General features: G+C 37.3%; 2 protein-coding genes across 9 annotated transcripts in view; one reads left to right on the forward strand and one right to left on the reverse strand.

Moving 5' to 3' along the window:
• The window catches only part of LOC111868578 (nuclear pore complex protein Nup93), a 54,798-nt gene extending 43,975 nt beyond the window's left edge, over nucleotides 1-10,823 (forward strand). For all 6 annotated transcript variants that reach the window (XM_023859359.2, XM_023859357.1, XM_023859353.1 and 3 more), the window contains exons 13-17: nucleotides 3,492-3,584; nucleotides 3,831-4,067; nucleotides 4,811-4,965; nucleotides 8,246-8,291; nucleotides 10,520-10,823. In XM_023859359.2, coding sequence (XP_023715127.1) covers nucleotides 3,492-3,584; nucleotides 3,831-4,067; nucleotides 4,811-4,965; nucleotides 8,246-8,291; nucleotides 10,520-10,639 — 651 coding nt within the window. In that variant the 3' untranslated portion in view covers nucleotides 10,640-10,823. The remainder of the gene's footprint in view (nucleotides 1-3,491; nucleotides 3,585-3,830; nucleotides 4,068-4,810; nucleotides 4,966-8,245; nucleotides 8,292-10,519) is intronic.
• Nucleotides 1-24,260, reverse strand: part of LOC111868580 (ADP-ribosylation factor-like protein 2-binding protein) — a 26,099-nt gene extending 1,839 nt beyond the window's left edge. Inside the window, exons 1-7 of one of the 3 annotated variants that reach the window (XM_023859363.2) lie at nucleotides 24,173-24,260; nucleotides 20,574-20,693; nucleotides 19,281-19,387; nucleotides 17,489-17,574; nucleotides 16,865-16,961; nucleotides 7,699-7,819; nucleotides 4,995-5,360 (exon numbers count right to left, since the gene is read on the reverse strand). In XM_023859363.2, the coding sequence (XP_023715131.1) occupies nucleotides 7,724-7,819; nucleotides 16,865-16,961; nucleotides 17,489-17,574; nucleotides 19,281-19,387; nucleotides 20,574-20,693; nucleotides 24,173-24,191 (525 nt within the window). In that variant the 5' untranslated portion in view covers nucleotides 24,192-24,260 and the 3' untranslated portion in view covers nucleotides 4,995-5,360; nucleotides 7,699-7,723. Of the gene's footprint in view, nucleotides 1-4,994; nucleotides 5,361-7,698; nucleotides 7,820-14,042; nucleotides 15,203-16,864; nucleotides 16,962-17,488; nucleotides 17,575-19,280; nucleotides 19,388-20,573; nucleotides 20,694-24,172 lie in introns of those variants that run through there. The other 2 variants (XM_023859364.1, XM_023859365.2) reach the window with 2 other exon arrangements.
• Nucleotides 24,261-24,422: the final 162 nt, after the last annotated feature.

Raw genomic sequence — 24,422 nt, forward strand, 5'->3', positions numbered from 1 at the left:
GCCGCTTGCCACACTGAATCAAGAAGGATGTGTGAGGAGACACCTAGCAGTATTTGAATGTACTCATACCCATTCGCGCGCAAAATTCAAATTTCGGAAACTTTTGGATTGCCCCACGTATTTAGATAACTTTCAACATTCCAAAATACTGTAGATGTACAAAAGAATAATTTTGCCATTTGTTTAGTTCAGATATGAAATATGGTCTCTTACTTTGAAAGGAGAGTATAAATTACAACACAGTGCATAGAAAAATATCTGGCACATATTTCCATATTGGCAGTGTCTCTTCTGCATGCTGTCTTCAAGAAAACTGAGTGCCACATGGATTAGTTTTAAATGTGACTCTGTAGTCACCATCAGTGAGATGGTTAATGCAGTTTGTTCATGTGTCTCAACATCACATGTTGATGTCATTATTCATTACAGTTCTGGAGGAGGGTTACTAAAGAATGCTGGGTAAATATCACTATATATTGTCTGTCTGCCAGCTGGGCTCTGCTGTATGGATTTTCCTTCCCTGCCGCAAAAACCTAATGTGCGCACTTCACATTACTGGGATGTCTGCATCATCCTCCCAGACTGTTCTTCACAACAGGATTCTGCCAGTTGCTTCAGCTCTCAAGTTCCTTGGCTTTCTTTTTGGCAGCAAACTCTTGTGGGAATCTCATTTGCTATGACTCAGTCATAAATGCAGGTGGTTACTGAACGTTTGAAAAGTTGTCTCTGGATGGCCATGCTGCAGAGACTAGACAGTAATGCCCAGACTTTGTCGTGCCCTTATATGCTCAAGGTTTGGCTAAGGAGACATCGTGTATGGGTCCACAATAAAATCAAAGATGTGTATCGTAGATCTTACTCGCAACACAGATTCATTGTACCATTGGTGCCTTCATGCCAGTCATCTCTTTAGTCTATACATGAAATCCGGAGAACCTCCACTTTCTCTGTGAAGGAATCTCCTCCTCAACACCCCCACCCTTCTTACAGTGTGGTGTTTCAAAACCAGAACAGGTACACACTGAATGCCAGAGCTTCTCAGTTCGTGGGCATTTCCTACCACCTTCTTGGTGTCTTGTCGCATCAATTCCCAGTACTCTGTGGATTCCGTCTTGGCATGTCATATGGCCCATCTGACCTTTGACTCATCAGACACATAAGAGGTGAAACAGTTGCCACCTCCTGTCACCAATTTCTCATGGAACTGCTTTCTGACTATTTGACTGTGTATACTGAGGGATCATTTGTTCAAGGTTGCCTGATTGTGCTCTTCTGTATGGAAACCAAGTTTTTTACTACCACCTCCATATTTTTAACGGCATTTACGTAGCTGAACTGAGCTCTCTTGTACATCAGACAGCAACATCTGCATTGCCATCTTCATCATACTGACACTCTTCTTTGAAGAGTCTCCATAGACACATACTAGACCATCTGGTTATTATGGAGACTTTATATCAAGTGTTGAATCAGCATAAGCCAAGGAAATTGATTCTTTTGCTGGGTATCTAGCCATATGGTTCTGACCAGCAGTGAGGCTGCTGATATAACTGTCTTGCATGGAGGTTCATTGTTAGACTGAGCTCTGGGCAGCACTCTTCATGCCTATATCACCCTGTTTTCTGGCTTGGCAAGATGAATGGACTCATACACAGAATAAGAAATTGAACTCCTTCAGGAAGAAGTCATGCTTGTATGCCTTCAGATTGATCACGCACACGTCATACAAGGACACTGGACATCTTGTGAGAGGTACCCAGCTGCTGTCTGTATGTTGTGTGGTGCCCTCCTTACCATTTTATATGCCCTGCAGGAATGCCCACGATATGACAAAGAATGCCAAGTCTGCCATCTCTGTGGTGTGTTGCACAACATTTGAGGGGATGATCATAGTTTCTTAACAGTGTGGCACTGGGTAGACAAGTTTGTTTAAATTACCTACTTTTATTCTTAGGATTGAGTCATTTTATCTGTATTGTTACAATTTTTAATACAGATTCGCTCACAGTAACACCACCACTTTACTGCACAGGCAGCTAAGTAAAAGTGCTGCTTAGGGATTTGCTGAGAAAAAATGGCCAGTGTTAGGAGAGAAAAATTGTTCCCTGCACACAGGTTTGTAGAATAAAGGAAACCAGAAATACAGCAAATGTTATCAGGCAGGCATAAAAGGGATCTCAGATACAGGAGGAATAATTCTGGGAAAAATCTAAATGGTATTTCATAGAGCTGTGTTCTGAAAATAACTTTGAACAAAGGGTAAATCAAGAATGTGGTGTAATATATTTCTGTTTCTATTAATTTTTATTTTGTGTGGTAAGTAGCAATATACCAAAGCATCACATAATGGTACTCATTATGTGTGACATTCAGAATTTCTCCTCCTCAGTACCATGCAAAAGTCTATATAATTTCACATTTTTTTTTTAGGTAAATGATCCTTGATAATATATCTACAACATCTTCTGCACAAAACTGTCATTAGCATCAGAATCACCTCTGAGATGGGAGATAAATGCCAACTGAACAAAAATATACTTTTTGTAAGGAATCATTCATAAATATTATTTCAGAAATAAAATACAAGTGATAAAGAACAGAACAAGAAATGTAAAGAAAGGGAGGGAATTTGAAATAGCCACCTCAAATTACTGGGTTTCAGTGCTTCAGTACAAAAGCGCTAATGTTACATTAGCCATAAATTCTTGAAGAAAACTGTTATTTTTATTTATTATTGTTAGTTATTTTAAGAAGCAGTGATTTCAGAAAGTCATGAAATATTAACTCAAAAAAAAAAAAACAACAAAGAATGAAAGTTTGATTGGTTGCATATTTGGTGTCACATTGTGCCAAGAGCCTATTGAATTTCCATAAATCATATTCAGAATGCAAGAGCAAATTCTACTGAGTATGGGGATGATCTTAGAAATAGAATTGATGAATCTGGCAAAAAAAGAATTTGTATGGCACTAGAAAGTCATGGGCCTGAAGGGACGTGTTTCTATAGATGACAGTAGTCGGCCCCCCCCCCCACGTACATCACCATCAATAAAGGTGCCAGTATGCCATGCCATTGCATACAGTCATTAAAAAGGCACTGATTTTACTTTACATTTAGTCAGTTTTATGAATGTTTTAACCTGCATTTTACATAGGCACAAATAACATAAATAAGCTGAAGTGCCTGTAAACCCTCCCCCCATCTCTCTCTCGCTCTCTTACACACAGACTATTACAGTAGTGAAAGCTAAGAGGTTACAATAGTTTCAGCAAGTGGATGGGACAAGGAGGTATAGAATGCACCCAGAATTGCAGTGAGGAAATGTCTTTGAATACGTCCACTTGAAGACAAAATGAAGATGGGATGATAATATCGAGATGAATTTTAGGGCGATAAGTTGTGAGGATCAGAGGAGGGTAGAACTGACTTAGAATTGTGCCTAGTGACAGGCTTGAATGTTATTCAATTCAACATAGTTTCTTTTTTTCAGGCGGATACAAAGCTTATTATTGGACAGGTTGCAATGGATTCTGAACGGAAAGGGATGTTTGAAGATGCCATTAAGTTATATGATCTAGCAGGTGTAAGTTAACCCCTTCATTAGAACTATAGTGCTGTAATGAAATTTAATGTAATGTAATGAAAGAATAAGTGAGGAATTACTTGTGTACCAGAATTCTAGTTAATAGTAATGCATTACTGAAGTCATATGCAAACAATTTTACCTTCTCTCATATAGTAATATCATATTAGTGTAAACTGCAATCCATAAAAATTTAACATTGCTACAAGTTTTATCTTGGAAATAAAATTAACATATTTATTTCAGAATCATGAAAAGGTACTGGGGTTGATGACTTCAATGATGAGTCAGGTGGTACATCAAGTTAATCGCCCTGGATCCCTGCGCACACGCTTGCAGGAACTAGCAGACAACATCACAAGCCGATACAGGGGACAGCAGATTAATAGCTCACCTGACACAGCATCAACATTCTTCTTGTTGCGAGATCTCCTTATATTCTTTGATCAGTATCATGCCCAGGAGTACCACCAAGCTCTTGAGGTGAGCTATGTCACTTGACCCATCAAGCAGCAGAATGAACTCCATATTTGTCTTAAGTTCATGGAACAGAGTCCTTGAAGTTTCATTGGTGTATGCCCAAGAGCCATCCACTGGATCCTGTCCAGAGCTAGTTGAACCCCTCACACCCCCTTTCTTTAAAATATATTTGTAATATCTAATTATAATTATATACACCCAGACATCTCAAGTGGTTGCTTTCTCTCTGTTTACTAATTAAAATGTTGATGCATCTCTCATCTCCATGCATTTTGGCTGCTCCATCTGCCTCATCTTGTATAATTTGATCATCCAAATAGCCAATGCTGATTACTATTGTTTTCAAGAACAAAGGGATGCAGGTTCCAGTCAGAGGCTACAATAGCAGCACTAGTTATGTTACAGGAAATGAACTGCAGGAATTCTTCCATCATTGCTATTGTTATTTGCAAAAATTTCAATAGCAGAAGGGAAGTACTTCAAAGATGGTTTGCAGTAAAGTTTACAAACTTTCTAAATGTACTGCATTTAAAGTTTCTTTTAGGAGCTATGGACATAAAACTGAGGAAAACCTTAAATGTAGGTAATTAAACATTGGGATTGTGGATAATTGAAATTTAATGTTAAACGAGTCAAAACCTTAACTTGACAAACATTAAATGGGAGTTCCACTGTATATGTTGTGACACAAAATGGTGAATACAGTTTTATTAAATATTGCTCTGTGATCTCATTTTATGTTTTAGATAATTGCAAAAACAAAATTGATCCCCATGACTCTATTGGAAGTTGAGGAACGAGTGAACAGTTTCAAGCGTCTTGGAGAGGAGATATGTCGGAACATTCCAGATGTGCTGCTTGCCACAATGAATATGCTTTATGTACAGTACAATAAGACAAAGTGAGTATCATTAATACTACTACTGTTTGCATTCTGATGTAAGGTGTAGAGGCAATCCATTCCAGTTCATATTGGTACTGTATTTTTATGCTGTTAGAAACACTGCATACAAAAGAGTTGATACATATCATAAAATATAAATTATTTTTAAGAAACAAGGAAATAATTTCTGCTTCAGTGAATTGTGATACTCTTAGTGTTTTTAGCTGTGTCAGTATATTTGTTTCTGTAGTATTTGAACATCAAGGCCAGTGAGGTATGAAAAATCTCAACGAATGCAGTACACCTGCTGCTCTTCTATTTCTCATAAAAGCTGTTCTTTAGACAATCTTTTATCATCTTTTGTAACATAACATTTAAAGTGTAGCCTCATTATCACAGGAGTTTATAAAATTCTGAAACAAAAAAAAAATGCATGTTCTAGCGGATACTCATAATATCCAAAAAGTGTCCTCTACCTATCCATCATGTGACATACGGTATGGCTCTAAGGTTTGAATAATAATATGGGTGCACCAATATTTCTTCTTTGAAGTGGTTATCAAAGGAATATGAAAACAATGACGAATATCTCAACATTCTCATTAATGTTAGCATTATCAGAACCGAAGAGTTAAAGATTTTTGGAAATTACTTCTGGTCACATTCACCTGCTAATTAGGTGCTGTCCTCTACAAGCAAAAGCCATGCCTACTGTTTGCTGCACACTTGCAACTCTCACCCACATTCCATTCATAATTTTTTGTAAGTGAACTGTAATCAAGTTACTGGATCCAGCTTCCAATAAAATGAAATACAGTATGCAAGTCATTAATCTGTGTTTATTTTCTTTGTAAATGTTCACCTGATGGTGATCAATGTTTGATCAAAACGTGTTGTGAGAAATAACAGCATTTAGTATGTATAATTAATATACCATCTATGAATGCTGTGTAGACAGTTAATAAAACATGATATGTATTATTTCAAGCTTCATATTCAAGTCTGGACTCTTCCATTTCTTTGCCATAATTAGGGCTTTTCAAAAATTTGCACTCAGCACCAACCAGAATAAGCAGATATTTTGATGGGAGACAAATCTTAAACATACGCATGAGTAGCTATATTCTGCAACTTCACTCAAGGTCAGTGGAAGCACAGGGGAAGGAAACATATATCACATAGAGGGAAAAAATATTGCACGGTGCCTCCATAAACAAGTGAAGTGACACAGTACACAAACTGCTGGAAAAATTAGGATATTCTGAGGACAGCATGTGATGTACATTTCTCAGTGGTTTAAACTTGCAGGCTATAAGCTGTTCTCAGATTTTAGAATGTGAACCTTCTCCTAGACAAGGGTAGCACAAAGATGGAGTATTAACAGGATTTTTGCAGACTGCTGGCCATATATATCTTCAAAAGCAAAACTACAAATACAGTTGGTGCAACAAGTCATGGGAAGTTTGATGTAAAGGATAAAAGATTAAAAAGAACTTTATCAATTACAGTGGACAGAATTAATTAACCTTTTGTAATAAGTCATGGGAAGACAGCTGGAACTACTTACGAGTCATTCATGATACTGAAAGTATGGGGGAGGGGGGAACCTTGCTTCATGTGATAGTTTTCCATAGGTGTAACATTAAGAAACTGTCAGTTTCAGTGGTTTTTGTTACTGCAGTGAAGCATCATGATTTTGCTGCACTAATTGTGATAACTCCTTGGTACAGGGTAATTCTTGATCAGTCCAATTCATAGTTATTCAGCTAGTCACAGCAATTCTGTTATCAGCATTTCTTTCCTTAGTAGCTTACAGTTTCATAGGATCAGTTTTCCAATGTACAAGGCCTCGCCATAAAGTAAATTTACAAGGCATATAACCAATCAATCCACAGTGACATGATATATATGGCTTGCAATCCTTATCATCTGTAATACAGCCCTTTGTTTCTACCAACTAGTGAGCGTTGTTTATACAAGCCATTTTACTGGAACAGTGGTCCAAGAAAGATATATATGCAGTAGCTTCCTTGTCAGCTTCAAGAAATGTTACGATGACAGAAATTCATTGCCACTGATGAAAATACAGCGAGGAAGTAATAAGCTGGCAGAATATCTTCTGATATGGTGTGAAGGAAGAATACAGGTGAATATGCAAGTAGTAGTAGGCATAAAATTGCCTTAGGTTCTTAAAGTGAAACATGACAAACCTGCACAGAACAACAATCAAGTTATATAAATTAGGGTTTCATAGAATGTGTGCCCACTGAGTCCTCAGAGCACCAAGACACAGCAAATGGACTGATATGCTCCTGATAATCAAGCATGTGTCAAGGCCTTCCACAGGGTATAAGACATGAGTTTATTACCATATTCCTGAGACAAATCACAGAAACAAAAAATGGAAACGCTACCGCTTCTTGATAAATAATTGAGGACTGAGATATGTGTGGGAAAAGTTATGGCTACATTGTTTGAGACTGCTAGACATTCTGTTCATGGATGTCAAGGAAATAGACTGTGATCAGTCCTACATCTTTTGCAACACATATTTGCTTACAGCCATCAAGCCAAAAAGAAAGACACAGTTTCTTTCCAGATTACTATGTACATCTGATAACACAGAGGTGCCCATCTTGTATCGTTCAACAAGTAAATGAATGCTTGATTTGCCACTGTGGATACCTTTCAATTGATCATGGAAGACCATAGAATTGGCCTCCCCATTCACCAGACCTCAATCCCCCTTACCTTTGTTTGCTTCTTTCTTCTTTCCTTAAGGATATATGAAGGAAGCTGGTTTCTTAAGAGAAACTGAGGACAAGAGATGAACTATGTTAAAATCTGGATACTGCTTGCATATAGGGCAATCCTGAGGGCATAAAAGAGGCAACACGTGTTTTATGACAAGATAGTATATAGAGGCCATGCTGTAGGTCTTTTCTGATCAGCTGTCAGCTGTTGAGGATGAGAGTGGTGTAACATTTTTCTAACTGAACCAACTAAACTCCTGAAATTTTTCAGACATTTTGTGATGTGTGTGTACTTTATGCTTTTCAGTCCCTTTAACCTCTGTATATTCACACAAGTTTAATTCTCTAATGTAAACATCAATTTCCCTTGAATATGTTGGTAATATCATGTGACATAATTAGCATATAAAAGTATAAATTCTGATATGACATTTCTAATGAATATGTTGGCAGTATCATTTGACATGACTGGATGTAGAAGTGTAAATTCTGACATGACATTTATCCCTTTTCCTCTTTCATTAAAATGTTTCTCATTCTTGCAGGGGAGGAGATGTAAACACTTCTAGCTCTGGACGATTAGAAGATAAAGTATGTATTGGTATTATATTTTACATTAAATCTAACCGAAATGAATGACATTGTAGTTAAGAAACCTGTTACATCAGTGTCAATCATCCTTCTAAGCACATATATGTGTGCAAAAAAATAAATTATAGTATTGTATAATAGAGGAGAGCATGGATAGCTTAGCCGGTACAGAGATTGGCTACAGGCTGGATGACCAAGGGGCCGGAGTTCAAGTCCCGGTAGGGTCAAGAATTTTCTCTTCTCCATGGTAGCGCAGTTGGTTGAGGCACAATGCTACAAGCCGGAAGGTCACGGGTTTAGGTCCCGATGAGGTCATTGGATCAGCCTCTAACAGAAATGATTACCAGGAATTAATTAAATAATTTTCCTGGGGAGTAAAACGTGGCCGGCACATAAAGCTGACAACCTTATCGCCATCTATTAGCCGATTGTGTAGATAATGTGGGACCCTCAACGTCTCACAACCCTATGGGCCTTCACGGCCTGTTACAGGGATAGCTTTACTTTTTACATTGTCCAGACAAGCCCTGGGGTCTATTCAACCTCCTATCCAATGGGTACCAGGGGACTCTTTCCCCTTGGGTGAAGCTGACCACCCACCTCCAGCTAGTGCCGAGGTCAAGAAAATGTTAATGTATACATCATCCCCCACCCCCAAACATCTTCATGTGATGGTGCTTAATGCTTTACTTTTTATATTGTCCAGACAAGCCCTGGGGTCTATTCAACCTCCTATCCAATGGGTACCAGGGGACTCTTTCCCCTTGGGTGAAGCTGACCACCCACCTCCAGCTAGTGCCGAGGTCAAGAAAATGTTAATGTATACATCACCCCCCACCCCCAAACATCTTCATGGGGTGGTGCTTAATTAGTTAAGTATGGGAACAACTTTATCTTTTATTGCATAATAGAAGAAACAAATTTGTGACAAAGCAGCAGCTATCTCATTAACCTTGTCAGCCTATATATATACATAAAAAAGAGAAACCGTATTATAATCAGTAAAATCTTGGGAACATTTTGGATTGTACTGTAAATATTAGGAATAATGAAAACTTTAATATAGCATGTTCTCTCAAATACCCTATGCTCTTAAATAAGCTGTACACCCCATATTTTAGGAAATGAAAAAGTTTATTTTAATTTATTGAAGTATTACAGTACATAATACATAGTGTCTCTTAATACAAATGCACTGTTCTTAGCTTATTTCTGTTACAGCCATATACTTTTCAGGGTCTAACATCCTACTGCTGGGGGGGTTTTCCACCCCTAATGCACAAATCAAATCTTGTAACAACAAAAAATAATCTCGTGTTCCTTTGCTTTTAACTGACACATTTTGGCCGATACCGCATACCTGAACTACCACTCCTTACATATTTGGAAAGCTTTTTTTCTGTTTCAGGAAATTTCACTTTATTGCCACATAAAGCCCTTCTGCCTACCAGTGTTTGTAGTGTCAACTTTCTTCTTCTTTCTGCAGTCTGTTATACAACTTTTATTTATTTAAATTCTACCAGCAGCACAATTTCTGATTTATTCTAGCTCTTGTATTATTTTAAAATTTTCACTAATCTTGAAAGGTCATAAAATGCCTGCAGTACTTGTGTTTAACAGAACATGAACACTCACTCTTACACTACAACTGTGTATACGAGGTGTGTTCAAAAAATGACGGGAATTTCCGTATTNTCGAAGAAAGATATGTTGTGAACATTAAGGTGATGCTTGGAACGAGTGTGCAACAATTCCAACTTTATCATGAATAAGCTGTGCACCCCAATTTTTGAACACACTTTCTGCCCCCAGTTAATTCTGCTCCAAAATATATGATCCGAAAATCGAAAGAGAGCCAACGAGGAACTGGAGGATGATTGCCTAATCACTCACTTGTGTATAGTGATGAGGTTCCTTTGCAGAGCACAGATATAAATACATTTCACTAAATCTGAACCTTTTTGTATGCCACAAAAGTTATGATTAATGTTACATAAGAAAACATTTGTGTTCATTCCACTGCCAATACAATAATAACGTATCTTCTAGTTAAGATATAATGTTACACACCTGCATTTATCATCTTATCCTTTCTGTAGTAATAGAAGCAAAAGAGTCTGTTGAAGTTCACTGGGGAGTAACAGTGCATTGCACTGTGTTATTGTATGATATCCACAACATGTTACAAGTAACTAGATTATTGTTTATTACAACTGTTTCTGTTACAGCAACTGGCATATTTTCGTGAAAAAGCCCGTGCCATCACGAGCTTTGCAGGCACCATTCCATATCGAATGCCTGGTGATACCAACAGCAGACTTGTTCAGATGGAAATTTTCATGCATTAGCAGAATTTTGCATGTGGGTGATTCCAGTTGTGTTGATGTTATGTCTTTATTAAGATAACAATAAAAATAACTTTTGCAGTAAGCATCTTTAGTATATTATATGTACTTCAGTCTTCCAATCTACTATCAGTGTGATCACATACTCAGAATCAGAATTGATGACAGTAAATTTTAATTTTATTTATTTATTTATTTCGTCTCTATAGATCATTGTTACATGATATAGGACAAGTCACTTACTGTACATTGGCTGATTACAATAGTTAAGATTTCACATAGTGTGAGGTGGAGTCCATATTAGGTCCCCTCGGCACATCGGCTTCCATATGTCCTATTGTACCTGTACTGGTGATAATGCTTATGGAGAATTTGATGTTTCTTCCTTCCATAATAGGCAGTTTTGGAGCATTAGCCATATATGTGAATCTTATAGAATGTATTTTCCTGAATATTGAATAAGGTCCTTTTTCTAATTTGGCACCTGATAATGGGTGGTTGTAAGCAAAGAAAAATTTGTCATTATATATTGTTTACATCACCAGCAGTACACAGCACCAGAAAAATGTACAGTTCAGCACAGATAGACTCCATCAGATGTGGATACTGCATTCACTTTTACTTCAGTAACTTCAAGGAATTAACCTTTAACGGACGAATGTCATACATATATGCATCAAGCAGCAACTTGTGTTGGCCGAATGTCATCTATATGACCCAGGATACGTGCACTCTCTGGGAGTGCTGACAGTTTGATATTGGGTTTGAAACCAAAACAAACCCATGCAAGGTCATGTCAGAGGTTCATTTGTTAGCTTTGAACAATTAAATCGTTTATCTCAGTCCTGATTTTGAAACTATTTACGTTTATATATGACTGTTTATGACCTGGTCAGCCAAATATAGCCCAGCTTTGGTCTGAGAACTGAAGAGGAAATATTTGTCGGTGCTTCCAGAGCTTTAAAGGAAGTGTGACGTATTCAAGGGTTGGTTTTCAGTGGCGAATTATCAGTTAGGAAGTCAGTGTTGGATTGTGTAATATTTATTTATCACTTAAAAAGTTGGTGTCAGACTGTCATATATTTCTTTATATATTATTTTTATTTTGTGTCTCGGAAGAGGTATAAACCCACTGAGCCAGTATTACTTTGTGAGTAACAGGCATCTTGTCACTGTGACTTCCAGTATCAGTGTCGGACTGGCACCTTTTCAACTACTATTAGTTATTATTTTTTATTGCTAGTGGGGTGGGACTAAGTCCCTTGTACTGCTGCCACTTCTGGCCTATTGTACCATACTATTACAGTTACTTTGCATCACTATTTTGCGAGTCTTTGTCAATCAACATAATTTATTCGATTTTGCTGCAAACCCCCCACCTTCCCCAAGATGGAACCTCCAAAACGTGCCTAATATTCCAAACTTCTCGATGCAGAAGAACTGGAGGAAATATTGATGGAAGAGTAATCTGATGAAGAGTTAGAAGATATCAATGAGTTCACTGAACCTCGAGCAAATATGTTGTCATCATCAGACAATGAGGCAGAGGAAACGGAAATTAGGTTTCATGATAGAAGACCCAGGGATTCGCCAAAGGTTAGTACTGGTCCTCCGAGTGGAATCAACAGATCAGCTGCTCCCAATATGCTCCCAGCATGCCAAGATGCTCCAGGCCCTTCTATTCAACCGCCTGACGTTACAATTGAATAGATTATAACTTTTTGGCAATAATTATTCAAATGGGCCACAATCAACGGGACACCATCAAAGATTATTGGTCAAGAGATGAGCAATACTACACTCCATTCTACCATAACACCATGGTACGAGACCATTTCTTCCATATTTTTAGATTCCTACATTTTGAAAATAATGAAGCTCCTCCCAATCGATTTGACCCAGAGCATGATAGGCTCTGGAAAATTAGAAACATTTTTGACAATCTCAACAACAAATTTTGTGAACTTTACAATCCAGCAGAATGTCTTGCTGTTGATGAAGTCATAGTGTTGTTCAAAGGAAGAGTGATTTTTCATCAGTATATTCCAAAGAAACGCAAAAGATTTGGTATAAAAATTTACAAGCTTTGCGATTTTTTTGGGTATACTTATGACATGACAGTTTATTTGGGCAAACAAAGTTAACTTGCAACAAAAGAAATTACATCGACACATGGCATTGTTCTCCAGCTAATTTGAAGAGTAGAAAGCTTGGGACACAATATTTACATGGACAATTATTTCAGTTCTCCTGCATTATTTGATGATCTTTTAGAAAGGAAAATAAATTTGTGTGGCACCGTTCGCAATGTTAGGCGTGGAATGCCACAAGAAATTCGGCCCAAGTCAATGAAATTGAAAAAAGGGGATATTGTTACAAGAGTCAAGGGGCATCTAAGTGTTGTTCGTTGGAAAGACAAGCGTGATGTGTATGTTCTGACAAATCTGCACCTTCCTCCATTGGAAGGCAACTTCCGAGATGAATCTGGCCATGCTGTCAAACCCCATGTAATTGAAGACTACAGTGCACACATAGACTTTGTTGATAAATCTGACAGGATGGTAAACAGTTATGGCATTGCTAGGAGGATATGGAAGTGGACAAAGAAATGGTTTTTCCACCTTCTAGATATGACTATTCTAAATGCATATCTATTATAGAAGTCATGTGGTGGAAAAACGACACACGAAAAGTTCCACGAAATATTGGTGTGGGATTTGATTCTTCAATCGCATGAGGCAAATATCACAGTCAGTGGCGTTTCTCGGGGGAGGCCAAGTTCATCTGGGGCCCAACCGAGTTGACTGGAGGTGAAACATTCACAATACTGGCCAACCAACGGAAAACAAAGACATTGCCATATTTGTTCTCAAAATAAGAAGTAGAGAAGCACGCTCTACTACTGTAGAAAGTGTGACATTGCGCTATGTATGGTGGACTGCTTCGAGAAGTGGCACGCGCGTCAGAGTGTGAGTTATCGTAAACTGTGAAGTGATGCAGTTCAAACTCGCGTACAGTCTGAACAAAATATTATATATAGTGTGATTATATTTACAGTATCACCATGATTCAAGGTTGAAGAAAAAACAACAGTTAAGTCCTTTGGAATTTCATAACATATATAACAAAGATTATATTTTGCATTTCATGACAAAATAATCGCAGTTAATTTTCATTTGTAAAACTTGCTCTTTTATGTATATGTAGAAAATGTTATTGTCTTTCAGGTTCTTTTTAGTTCATATTTCTATGTTGCACAGAACCCAAAAATATGCATTTTTTTCTAAAAGTTTGCAATGATAATTAAATAGGGCGATTTAAATTCTGGCTGTACAGGGCTCCTGGCAATTTAAAAGTCTGTACGTTAAAGGTTAAAGAGTTCACTGGGAGAAGATCCTAAATATAGTCAGACTTCTGGATTATTTTATTTCATGGTAAAGTATATCAGCAGATGAAAGTACTGTGGGATTCATGGGTTAAGTAGTCTTCCAGTGCTACAGTCCTAAAACCCTACCATGGTGGAAGTGCGTGTTTTAGCAACGCTGCCTCAGAGTACATTGTTGAGCCACTACATATTGATAAATTCATTAACAGAACAAATGATGGTGTTTGAATGCATTTCTTATCTGTCCTATTGGCTGCATGCCCTGCCCCTTGATCACTCTAGTAATATTTAATGATGAGTACCAATTATGAAATAGTTTCCTCCACCCTCCTGTCACATTCTTTTTTAGGTCCAAACATTCTCCTGAGCACCCTGTTTTCAGACACCCTCAATCTATGTTCTTCTCTCAACAAGTACAATTACAGTTCTTATAGCTTTCACAGAACTTGTACACAACTAGTTGGAGGAAGGCTTTCTCATTCTCAATAATGCTTCAGTTTTTTCAGGCTGAAGATATCTTACTATAAGCATGACAATAAAATGAAGCCCATCCATCAGAGCCTTGCACAGAACTGAATAATTTATTTCCAACATCTTTAACTAACCAAAGTGTTATGGACAGCAATTCTGAAAGCTGAAGATAAGTCTGGAGTGCACTCAAGAAAATGGAAGATTACATAACCACTATGAAAAACTGACCATATGTATATGATCATGATATTGTAGTATATGCACTGTAATATTTCATTTCACTGATGTAATTTGTACAATCACATATAGTTTGATATTACAAACTTTGTCATGCAGCAATATAAAGTATTCACCTTCTGTTTCATGTCTGTACATCATCATTTTGGTATTACACTTTTTATATTTACTACGGTTTCTCTGATATTTTCACTAATATGTGTATTTGGTGATCTTATAATTAATGAACATCTACGCATGTATTGCATTCTATGTGCTATCCACCAGCAAGCAGCAAAATATATATATTTTAACAAACTTATTATGCAGAAGACTGCTTTCTTCATAGTCACCGCCGTGAAAGCCTCAAATCTTACAAACTTATTATGCAAATCCATTCTTGCTGTAGAACTGGCTGCTATTCTTTCCTAATGTAAACCCCCAGAAGTAATGCATATGCCTTTGCTCAAATCTTCCACTCTTCCATCTTTCACCTGAAAATATGTTCAGGCAGTTATCTGATGAATAAAATCACCCAATGAGCCAATAGTCTCCTCTAGTCTATTTCCTGTAATGTTAATTCCAAATAGGCATCTGGGGTAACGAAACTGAACTGTCTGACAATCTTACTGATATAACTGATCATTTTCAGTTATATTCAGTTCAGCACATTCCTAACATCTCACAAACAGAAAACAAAAGAATGTGAAATATTATACTTCTATGTAACTTCCATGCCCCTTTGAAGAATATGCATTTCCATTTCAATAAATCAATAAATAAATAAGATAAGGTCATGCTCTTCCATATAGTCCTATTAATAATAAACAACAACAAAAAAAAAAACTCCATGGTTTTAGTCTGTAAGTGAACCAAGCGACTGATGCTTGTCAGCGAAGGTAGTGCAAACTTTAGCAGATAGAGGGTGTCACATGGTCAGCGCAACAAATCCCCATGACCGTTAGTTTCGGTTTTTTAAGGCCAGAGCTGCTATTTCCGTGAAATGGCTCCTCAATTATCCTTACAAGGCTGAGTGGACCCTGTTCCAGACACACTACTTCTCAGAAAATCTGGTAGTGCCAGGAATCGAACCTGGACCTCTGGATCTGTAGCCAGGAATTCTAAGCACTAGACCACAGAAGCGGTCCTTTTAATAATAATAATAATAATAATAACAACAACAACAATGGATGCTGCCATGCTTGGTCTGTTCTGTTCTCCTGAAGAGTGTATTGGCCCCTCCATCTTAACTGTGGGTGCCCTAAGTTCTGTTATCTTCTTGGATTGTATGTTAAAATTTTCCTTGGAATTTGTCTATCTTCCATTCATAAAACATATTTCCTTTTTATATGTATAAACAATGCTGTTATAAGAAAATATCCCTGTAATAGGCCGTGCAGGCCTGTATGGTTGTGAGATATCGAGGCTCCCACATTTTCTAGACAATCGTCTGAAAGATGGCAGTAAAGTTTTCAGCCTTATGCACCAGCCACCATTTGGCCCCAGGAAGATTCCTGGTACTCATTTCTGTTGGAGGTTGAGTTGACCCCAGGGTCATAGTACAGCTGAAAGGATCAGGTCAATTGAAAAATCCAGTGACCTCATCGGGAATTGAACCTGTGTCCTTCAAACTTGCAGCATAGTGCCTCAACCATGCTACCGTGTGCCCCTGATGTTATCGAATGGCAGAAAGAATTATTTAGAGACATTTATATACAGGGTGTTCACATAAGTGACCTTTTATTTGATTATTATCAGATATTAGTTACCTGTGCCGAGTAGAATCTCCAGAGAGCAATGTACAAATTTTATATTCTAATTCCTGAACACAATATGGAAATCAGAAAGTATGTTTGTTTTTAACAATCTAATTTTAGTCTTCTGGATAAGAGCACTTCTACCTTGATGGTAGCAGTATATTCCTCCAAATCATTGGTAACCACCCACCACGTGACTACACCCACAACCAAGAATATTACAGTATGAATCTCTACAACTGTGAAAACCTCATGTAACTTCAGTCATACAACTCTATAATAAACTGTTTAGATACACCCATCTTTGTATGTTATTTCAAATTCTTTCATTTATCATTTATTGGTAACTACAGGAAACTTTTCATACTAAGCACAAGAGAACATTATGCAATTACTTACTGCCTTATAGTCCAAGAACATTTCCTTGAAAGCTGTGAAGTCTGAAAATGTAAAGAGTATCTCAAATACCTCACCATCCAGTTCACTTCTTCGTGTCCTGAAATACATGGAATCTGAGTATAAAATGTAATCACCTTTTCACAGCATAGTTTTTTATTATTGGGCTGCATGTGTATATCCATTCTGATTCTGTTAAGGGCTTGAATGTTATAGGCATTAAGTGATCAGTTTTCATGAGACTTGTTCATATGAGCATCACTACTGGATTTCTCATCTTGACATCCTATCATCGACACTACCAACACTAGCCATTCTATATAGGGTCTTAACATATTGTGACAAGTACAACTTTGTAAATTACGAATCTTTTGTCAAATAAATATTTTGGAAGATGGAAAATAACAATTGCTAATATCACAAAATATTTTGGTTTGAAAAAGTTAACTAGGAACCACTCTGTTTCAAGTTACACATTACATACATACATCATATGTAAATTGAATATACAGACAGGGGAAGGATGGATGCTATCTGTTGCTCTTTCCAGACTTTGCCCTTTTCAATCCAAATCATATGCACTTAAACTATTTTAACATATTTACATGCTTAGTACTTAGTACTTACTGTAGCTGTTCAATGAACTTCTCCATTGAAAAGTTTGGAATATTCATCATGAGGTGTGTTTCAATGTGTTTTTCAATAATGTCTATCTGGAAAGAAATCAAATAATCTTTTCTAAATTGTACAGAATGATTTATCTGTATTTTACTTTCTCATAATTTATATGATAAAGTACTGTGAACTTGAAACAATTACAAAATTTTGACCCCTTAATATGAATAAGTGTGAACAGTTGATGGGGTTTATACACATTCAGTGTTCAAGAGTTTATCCATCCTAAGTTGATGCCCTATGAATCTGAACATTCCAGATCTAAAAATATGGGCTCTTAAAATGGGCCCCAAAATACAAAATTGTGATTTTTTTCAAAAATGGCTCTAATGATTTTGTTTAAATTTAAGTAATTTATAAGGATCATATTCCTAAATATAACTCTGTGGGTGGTATCTTCAGGAAAATAATGGTACATGCTGTACAGGCCTGAATAAAAAATGTTAGCTTTACCAGTGAGACTTTTACCAGATTACAAAGTATAACATCCAAGAAGATAGTACACTTCATAGACATCACTCTGAGAACCTCAAATCCTGCACTCAATTATTATTATTATTATTATTATTATTACTATGAAATATGAAGCTGTGACAGGGTAAGATGTACAGTTACTGCAAATAACTCTAAAATATCCCTGGTTCATATTACAGGAAGGTCTGTAACAGGGAGCATTTAAATCATCACACAAAGTTATAGTCAATAAGAAGGGGGTTTAGGTTTGTGGTTAATCTACAAAACACAGTTGAGAGCTTCTGAAGTAAATTCAACAGGTCAGTCAAAGCAGAAAATGATGAACGATAGTTTCATTCATCACTAGTATCAAGCTAGGTGCTAGTGTAGTGTAGCAATTAATTCAAAATCAGTTTTCCTTTGAATTGTTCTATTTCCAACTTGAGATTTACAACTAAACAGGGTTTGCAGCATGACCTCCTTCAGCTCAAATTCCTGTGACTTTGTATCACTGCACTGAACTTCTAATTATTTTATGGATGTCCATTTCATATCCTGTTGCATCAGCAGCTTCGTTTATGGACTGTGAAGGCTGTTGCATTTGTCTAAGTTTTTGCATAATGGAAAACAACCACACCAGTCAAATACAAAAATCTGACTAGAACACGGATACCACACAAGCATGGAAGTTGATAATTTTGAAGAACTACTGTCTATAGGGAATATTTTCTTCAAACGTCTTGTAGAATACATTCCCGAAGCCCGGGTATTATGTGGTGGGGCAGTCTGTATATGAATATGATGTGAAACCAAAATCAACAATAGTGTCACATTACCTGTAATAAATAATTTGTGAATATTTCATGGTTCAGTTGTCTGGGAACTGAAAAACTGAAATGAGGTTCTTGATCAAGTAGGAGAACAGTAATGGTATATATGTTTGTTACTATTCTATTTCAAACTTATCTTCTGGTCCACTTTCTGAAATGCTGATGTCAGGATACACAAAAATAAGTTTGCCAGGTCTGTATGAGTGAAATGCAGTCCTACTTTGAGGGAAACTGTAATTACAAATGTCTGAAAATAAAGTGTTCCAGATGACACTGGACCTAAGAAGGATGAAGTACATGTACATGAGCAATTTAGGATAATACACAACAAAATACTGTTTCCAACATTGGTTTGCAGATCGGAAGACTCTCTTACTGTATGCACCAAAACTGATACCATCTATTTGAGCTCAATGAATTTGAATTTTAAATATAAGGACACAAATAGAAACGATTCTTACATATTCTTTGAAGATATCCATATAGCATAATTTGTTTTCCTCTTTGTCTTCAAACTCATGCCAGTGCTTTTCCATGAAACATTTCTGCAGTTCTTGGAAATTTTGTTCTGTAACAAAAACACTATTCACATTTTGTAGCCTAAGTACTGTTAGCGATTAATCCTGCTGCTGTGAAACTGAAATCAAATAAGTATCCCTTACTGTGTAGTGCAACATCAACCTTTAGTCCACATCAAAAAATAATCTCCTTTTCCTGTATTGCTTGAATTCATTCACTGGGCTATGAAAATGCATTTTTGATGCTTTCTTTTTGGTGTTTTTACTCTTACTATTTTTTAATTATTTTATGGTGAGAAAATAATATGTAGCAAAAGGGTTAATGAGAACACAAAAGTGTAGTCATGCAGTGAGAAGCTGAAAATTCAGTGCTTATTTGATGACTGACAATCAAGACTGTTACTTATAATGGAACACATGCAGTTACGTGCAGTAACTTAAGACATTCTACAATATGAATTTCTTTAAGTATGGTGATGAAATCATTCTTTTTGTGACTTAGGAACAAAATTTAGAGATGTTTCTTTAATTTCTGCACAGCATTCTTAAAAAACCTAACAAGCTGTTGTGTAGCAATGGATACCTCTGCACCACTTCTCTGACTCAATATTTTGGCCTTTAGGTATCATGTCACTTTTTCAAAGTGATACTGATTCTTTGTGTCATATACAGAGTTAAATTTGAATAAATAAATTAGCAAATTGTAGATAAATGAAAATGTAGCATATACAACCATAGTCAATAAGTTCGTGGACTGGCCATTTGAACAACGGGCAAACATCAAGTTCTGCCAAAAACTAGGCAAATCCCCTAGTGAATCATTTGGCATAGGAAGAATTGGCTGTGGCTACATGACAACGCTCCTGCACATCACTCTCTTCTTGTCCAAGAGGAACTGGCAAGGCAACAGGTCACCGTTTTGTCACACTCTCCGTATTCACCTGACCTCGCACCATGTGATTTCTTTCTCTTTCACCGCTTGAAAGCAAAGCTACGTGGTCACAGATTTCAGTCGTCCGAAGAGGTCGTCAATGCCACAAGAGACGCCGTACAGGAATTTCCTGCCAATACGTTTCAGCAATGTTTTCGCCAGTTATATAAGGTTGGCAGACTTCCATAGCCGCCAACGGCAACTATTTGAGGGTTGATGTGAATCTGTGTAAGTGTATGCGATAAAAACCACAATCCACGAACTTAATGACTGTACCACACACACATATATATATATATTCTTACCCATAAAAATGTCTTCAATGTGTCCTATGATTGCATCAAAGATATCATCATCAGCACTGGCTTGAGTACCTATTACTTCCAAGTCATCAATTTCATTATTTCCCAGTTCTTCAGAATGTTCTGGAACATGAAACAGGATCTTAACAGAAATATTTTCAGTTTCAAGGTTATAATCCATATCTGTGGGGTTTCCAAAATCTGAGTATGAGCTAAAGGTCAAAGAAATGCAACTTAAGATTTTAAAATTGGCATGACAAATAAGTATGTTTGGTTAGGCATAATTCTAAACTAGGTATGTGTGGTATCAAAGACTCACAAGCAATTTAAGTGTTTAAATCCAAAATGATAGTAAGCATCAAAAGAACTTAACTGTCTCCTCACATGCTGACTATTCCGTTCACTTTTTCTGATCTACAACATAGCTGTACCTGTTAAATTAAGGAAGTGGGGAATGAAGGATGTTACTTTACAAGGTTCTATTTTGGAGGTGCTCAGATTGAATCTTGGCTAGGACACCTACTATACTGACAGATTGTTATTTACTTCAGTCCCTCTGGACAAATGTCCATAAAGTACCTTGACTAGGCCATCACAACTTCCTTCTAAATCCTTTCCAATTCATTATTCACTATTCATCCTACCCTCTGACATTGTATAGTCTATGTATTGACAGCATCATAAAATAAATCACAAAAAAATATATATATATATACATACAGAGACAGTTAAATAAAGTAGATTATATTGGTCTGAATATGTGACTTGGAAGGGACAAGAAATCCATACAAAAGGTATGTGAAGAAATCTCTTTAAAGGCAGCCATTGGAAAAATCTGGAATGTCTTCCTAGACCTTAGGGAAGTGTTACATGAAGAGGATTTAATTGGTTCATAATTGACTTTGATATTAGCACTGTTCAACATGCAAATACTACATTTCTATTATGAGTAATTATTAGTAATTAATAATGAATAATAAGAATGAAGCAGATTCTGACACTGCATCTGATGACATGAGAACGTTTGCAGGAGATTGCTTGTAAGAGATCTTACATTGTGATCTGTGTTAGTCATTTTAAATTATTTCAGATGGATGAGAAATTGATGTGGATTCATCACGATATGAATTTTTTAAAAGTGACAGTGAAACAGGACCCTGAGCTAAACACAGGCATACAAAGAGCCGGATATGCCTTTAGGTCCCAATGGTTCTGAAGATAATTGAAATTTTCTATCTGTTCATCAAGCCACATAACATACTAATAACAACTGGTAATTTCTTTTAGAATACTGTGACATATTTGCGCTATGCAGGACCCCCCCCCCCACGCTAGCGGTGACGTAACAGCATTGGAGTGCTGCCGCTGCTACAGTAACAGGCCAGTTAACACTCTGCCCCCTCCCCACGGTGACGTAACATGGGACACCGCTGTTGACACAGGCAACATGGAACGGTATAAAAAGCCAGCTGAGCAGTATGTGACCAGAAAATGTGTGATCAGGAGTGACACAGTGTGGATCGTGAAGTCGCCGAGTCAGTTGCAGTCTAGCATTTGCTGGAGTGAATGGAAACAGGAGAAGTATTTGTAATACTGCCGATGGCAGTAGTTGGGAAATTGTGAATTGTGTAATTGTGAGAGCAAGTGCAATAAATTCGCTATATTCAATACGATGTGAAGTTATTTGTCGCGTGACATATACCCAACACGTGACAATTTGGTGTCAGAAGTGCTTATGAACTGAAACACGCCTCAATTTAAGAGGAATTGTTGAATTCACAAGTACATCGAGTGTTATTAAAAGAAAATGGAGAAGCAAGATATGCAGTGAATAATCAAAATGCTGGCAAAATTAGATGCCAACCAGGCAAAGGCAATATCTTCACTATAAATTCCTTCCCAAATGTGGTGAGTTTCAGTGTAATGTAACCTTGGATTGTCAACAAATATCAGTGCAGGAAGTTCAAAATCCAGAGAAGAAAAAATCAAACCTTATTATCTGAACCCCGCCAAACAAGAATGGAATGTGTATGCCATTCTGGAGCACCCAAATCTTCCAAATGTACACTCTGCTACTCTGAATATTTTTTGCTTTTATATCCATTTGTTGCAAGTAACAATTTGTTGCTGCAAAACTAACTGCACTATACAGAACTAGATTTGGGCATGGGGGGGGGCTAATATTTACCATATTCACACCTGCAGAAGGCAGTGTGACATTCATCAAACTACTCTTCCCTAATAGAAGGAAGTTGCAAGTATTGTTTTAACTTATCCAAGCAGAGTTTGAACATTGAAGACAGCACATACTAGAGCCTCATTTATCTCTTGAGAAGTCCAAGCCCACATTCTAAAAACAGTCTTATGTACCGGCCACCCTTTCCTTCCCAGAAAGATTCCTGGTACTCATTTCTGTTAAGAGGCTGAGTCGACCCCAGTGCTATGTTGTGGCTGGAAAGGTTAGGTCAACTGAAAAATCCAATGACCTCATCTGAATTCAAATCCACCACCTTCCAGCTTGTAGCACAGTGCCTCAACCAACTACACTACTGTGTGCCCCACTTAGTCTCCCTTACAACCAAATATTCTCCTCAGCAATTGGTTATTTTATATCCTCTATCTGTTTTCTTCCATATATAAAACAAGGGGTTTATATGCTCTAAGCAATACTTTCAGGACAACTGAACAATAGGGTTATTCAGGAACAAAGTTGGCAAGAAAAGTTTCATTACTATAATTTAACAGGTAAAGAACCACATGACAAAGAAACGTGCTCCATCATATACTCCACTTGAGCTATGTGAAGTACAATTTTGCTTCATAAGGCAGAAGAAAGTCTGTGTTACAGACAACTGGCCCCAAGTTTTAAGAAGTGATTCCAATTAAAGAATGACCTCAAATTACTGGGGGTGCATGAAGTAGCATAGTTGGTTGAGGCACTATGCTACATGATGGAAGGTGACAGGTTCGATTTCTAATGAGGTCATTTGATTTTTCATTTGACCTACCTTCCTGCTGCATTATGGCCTGGGGCTGACTCAGTCTCTAACAAAAATGAGTACCAGGAATCTTCCTGGGGATACAGGGCGGCTGGCACGTAAGGCTATTACCTCACCACTATCTGCAGCCCTATTATCTACAAAATGTTGGAGCCTCAACATCTCACAAACCTATGGGCCTCCATGGGTTGTTATAAGGACAGTTTTACTTTTCCTTTTACCTCAGATCATTAGTCATATCATTCAACACTAACTAACTAACTTCTTGGAACTGAGCCTTCTTGAGAAGCCGCCAATTGTACAACTACTCAAGAATTCACTACTGTGTTGACAAGGGCCCTCCACTGGTCCCTATCCTCAGCAAGATCAGTCCAGTCCATACTACCCCATCCTACCTCTCTAAGATCCATTTTAATATTATTCGCCCACCTACATCTTGGTCTTCCTAGTGGGCACTTTCCTTCTGACTTTCCCACCAATCTCCTATATGCATTCATCTTCTTCCCCATTTGTGCTACTCGCAACGTTACGTGCCAGACTACAGTACTTTTCATAGTAACCGCTATAACCTCAAACTCAGGACTTCCTTCTGAGTGTACTAACCTCTAAAGCGTTCCATCATTTGGTCAACAGGAAAGTGCTATCGGGCAAATTACATGAACAGTACTGTTTGTTAATAAATATTCTCATATGTTACAAAATATTTTAATCATTCACTCCGTATCACTCGAACTATATTCAACAACACATCACCTCTTCTCACTCTCCTTCCTTGTCTTCCACTTCCGTGGTCCAAGACAGGACAAGACCGATCGGGACGAAGCCGGCACGGCGTGTTTTTATTAATTTCCAC

Source organism: Cryptotermes secundus, unplaced genomic scaffold, assembly GCF_002891405.2.
Source record: "Cryptotermes secundus unplaced genomic scaffold, Csec_1.0 scaffold330, whole genome shotgun sequence".
NCBI lineage: Eukaryota > Metazoa > Arthropoda > Insecta > Blattodea > Kalotermitidae > Cryptotermes > Cryptotermes secundus.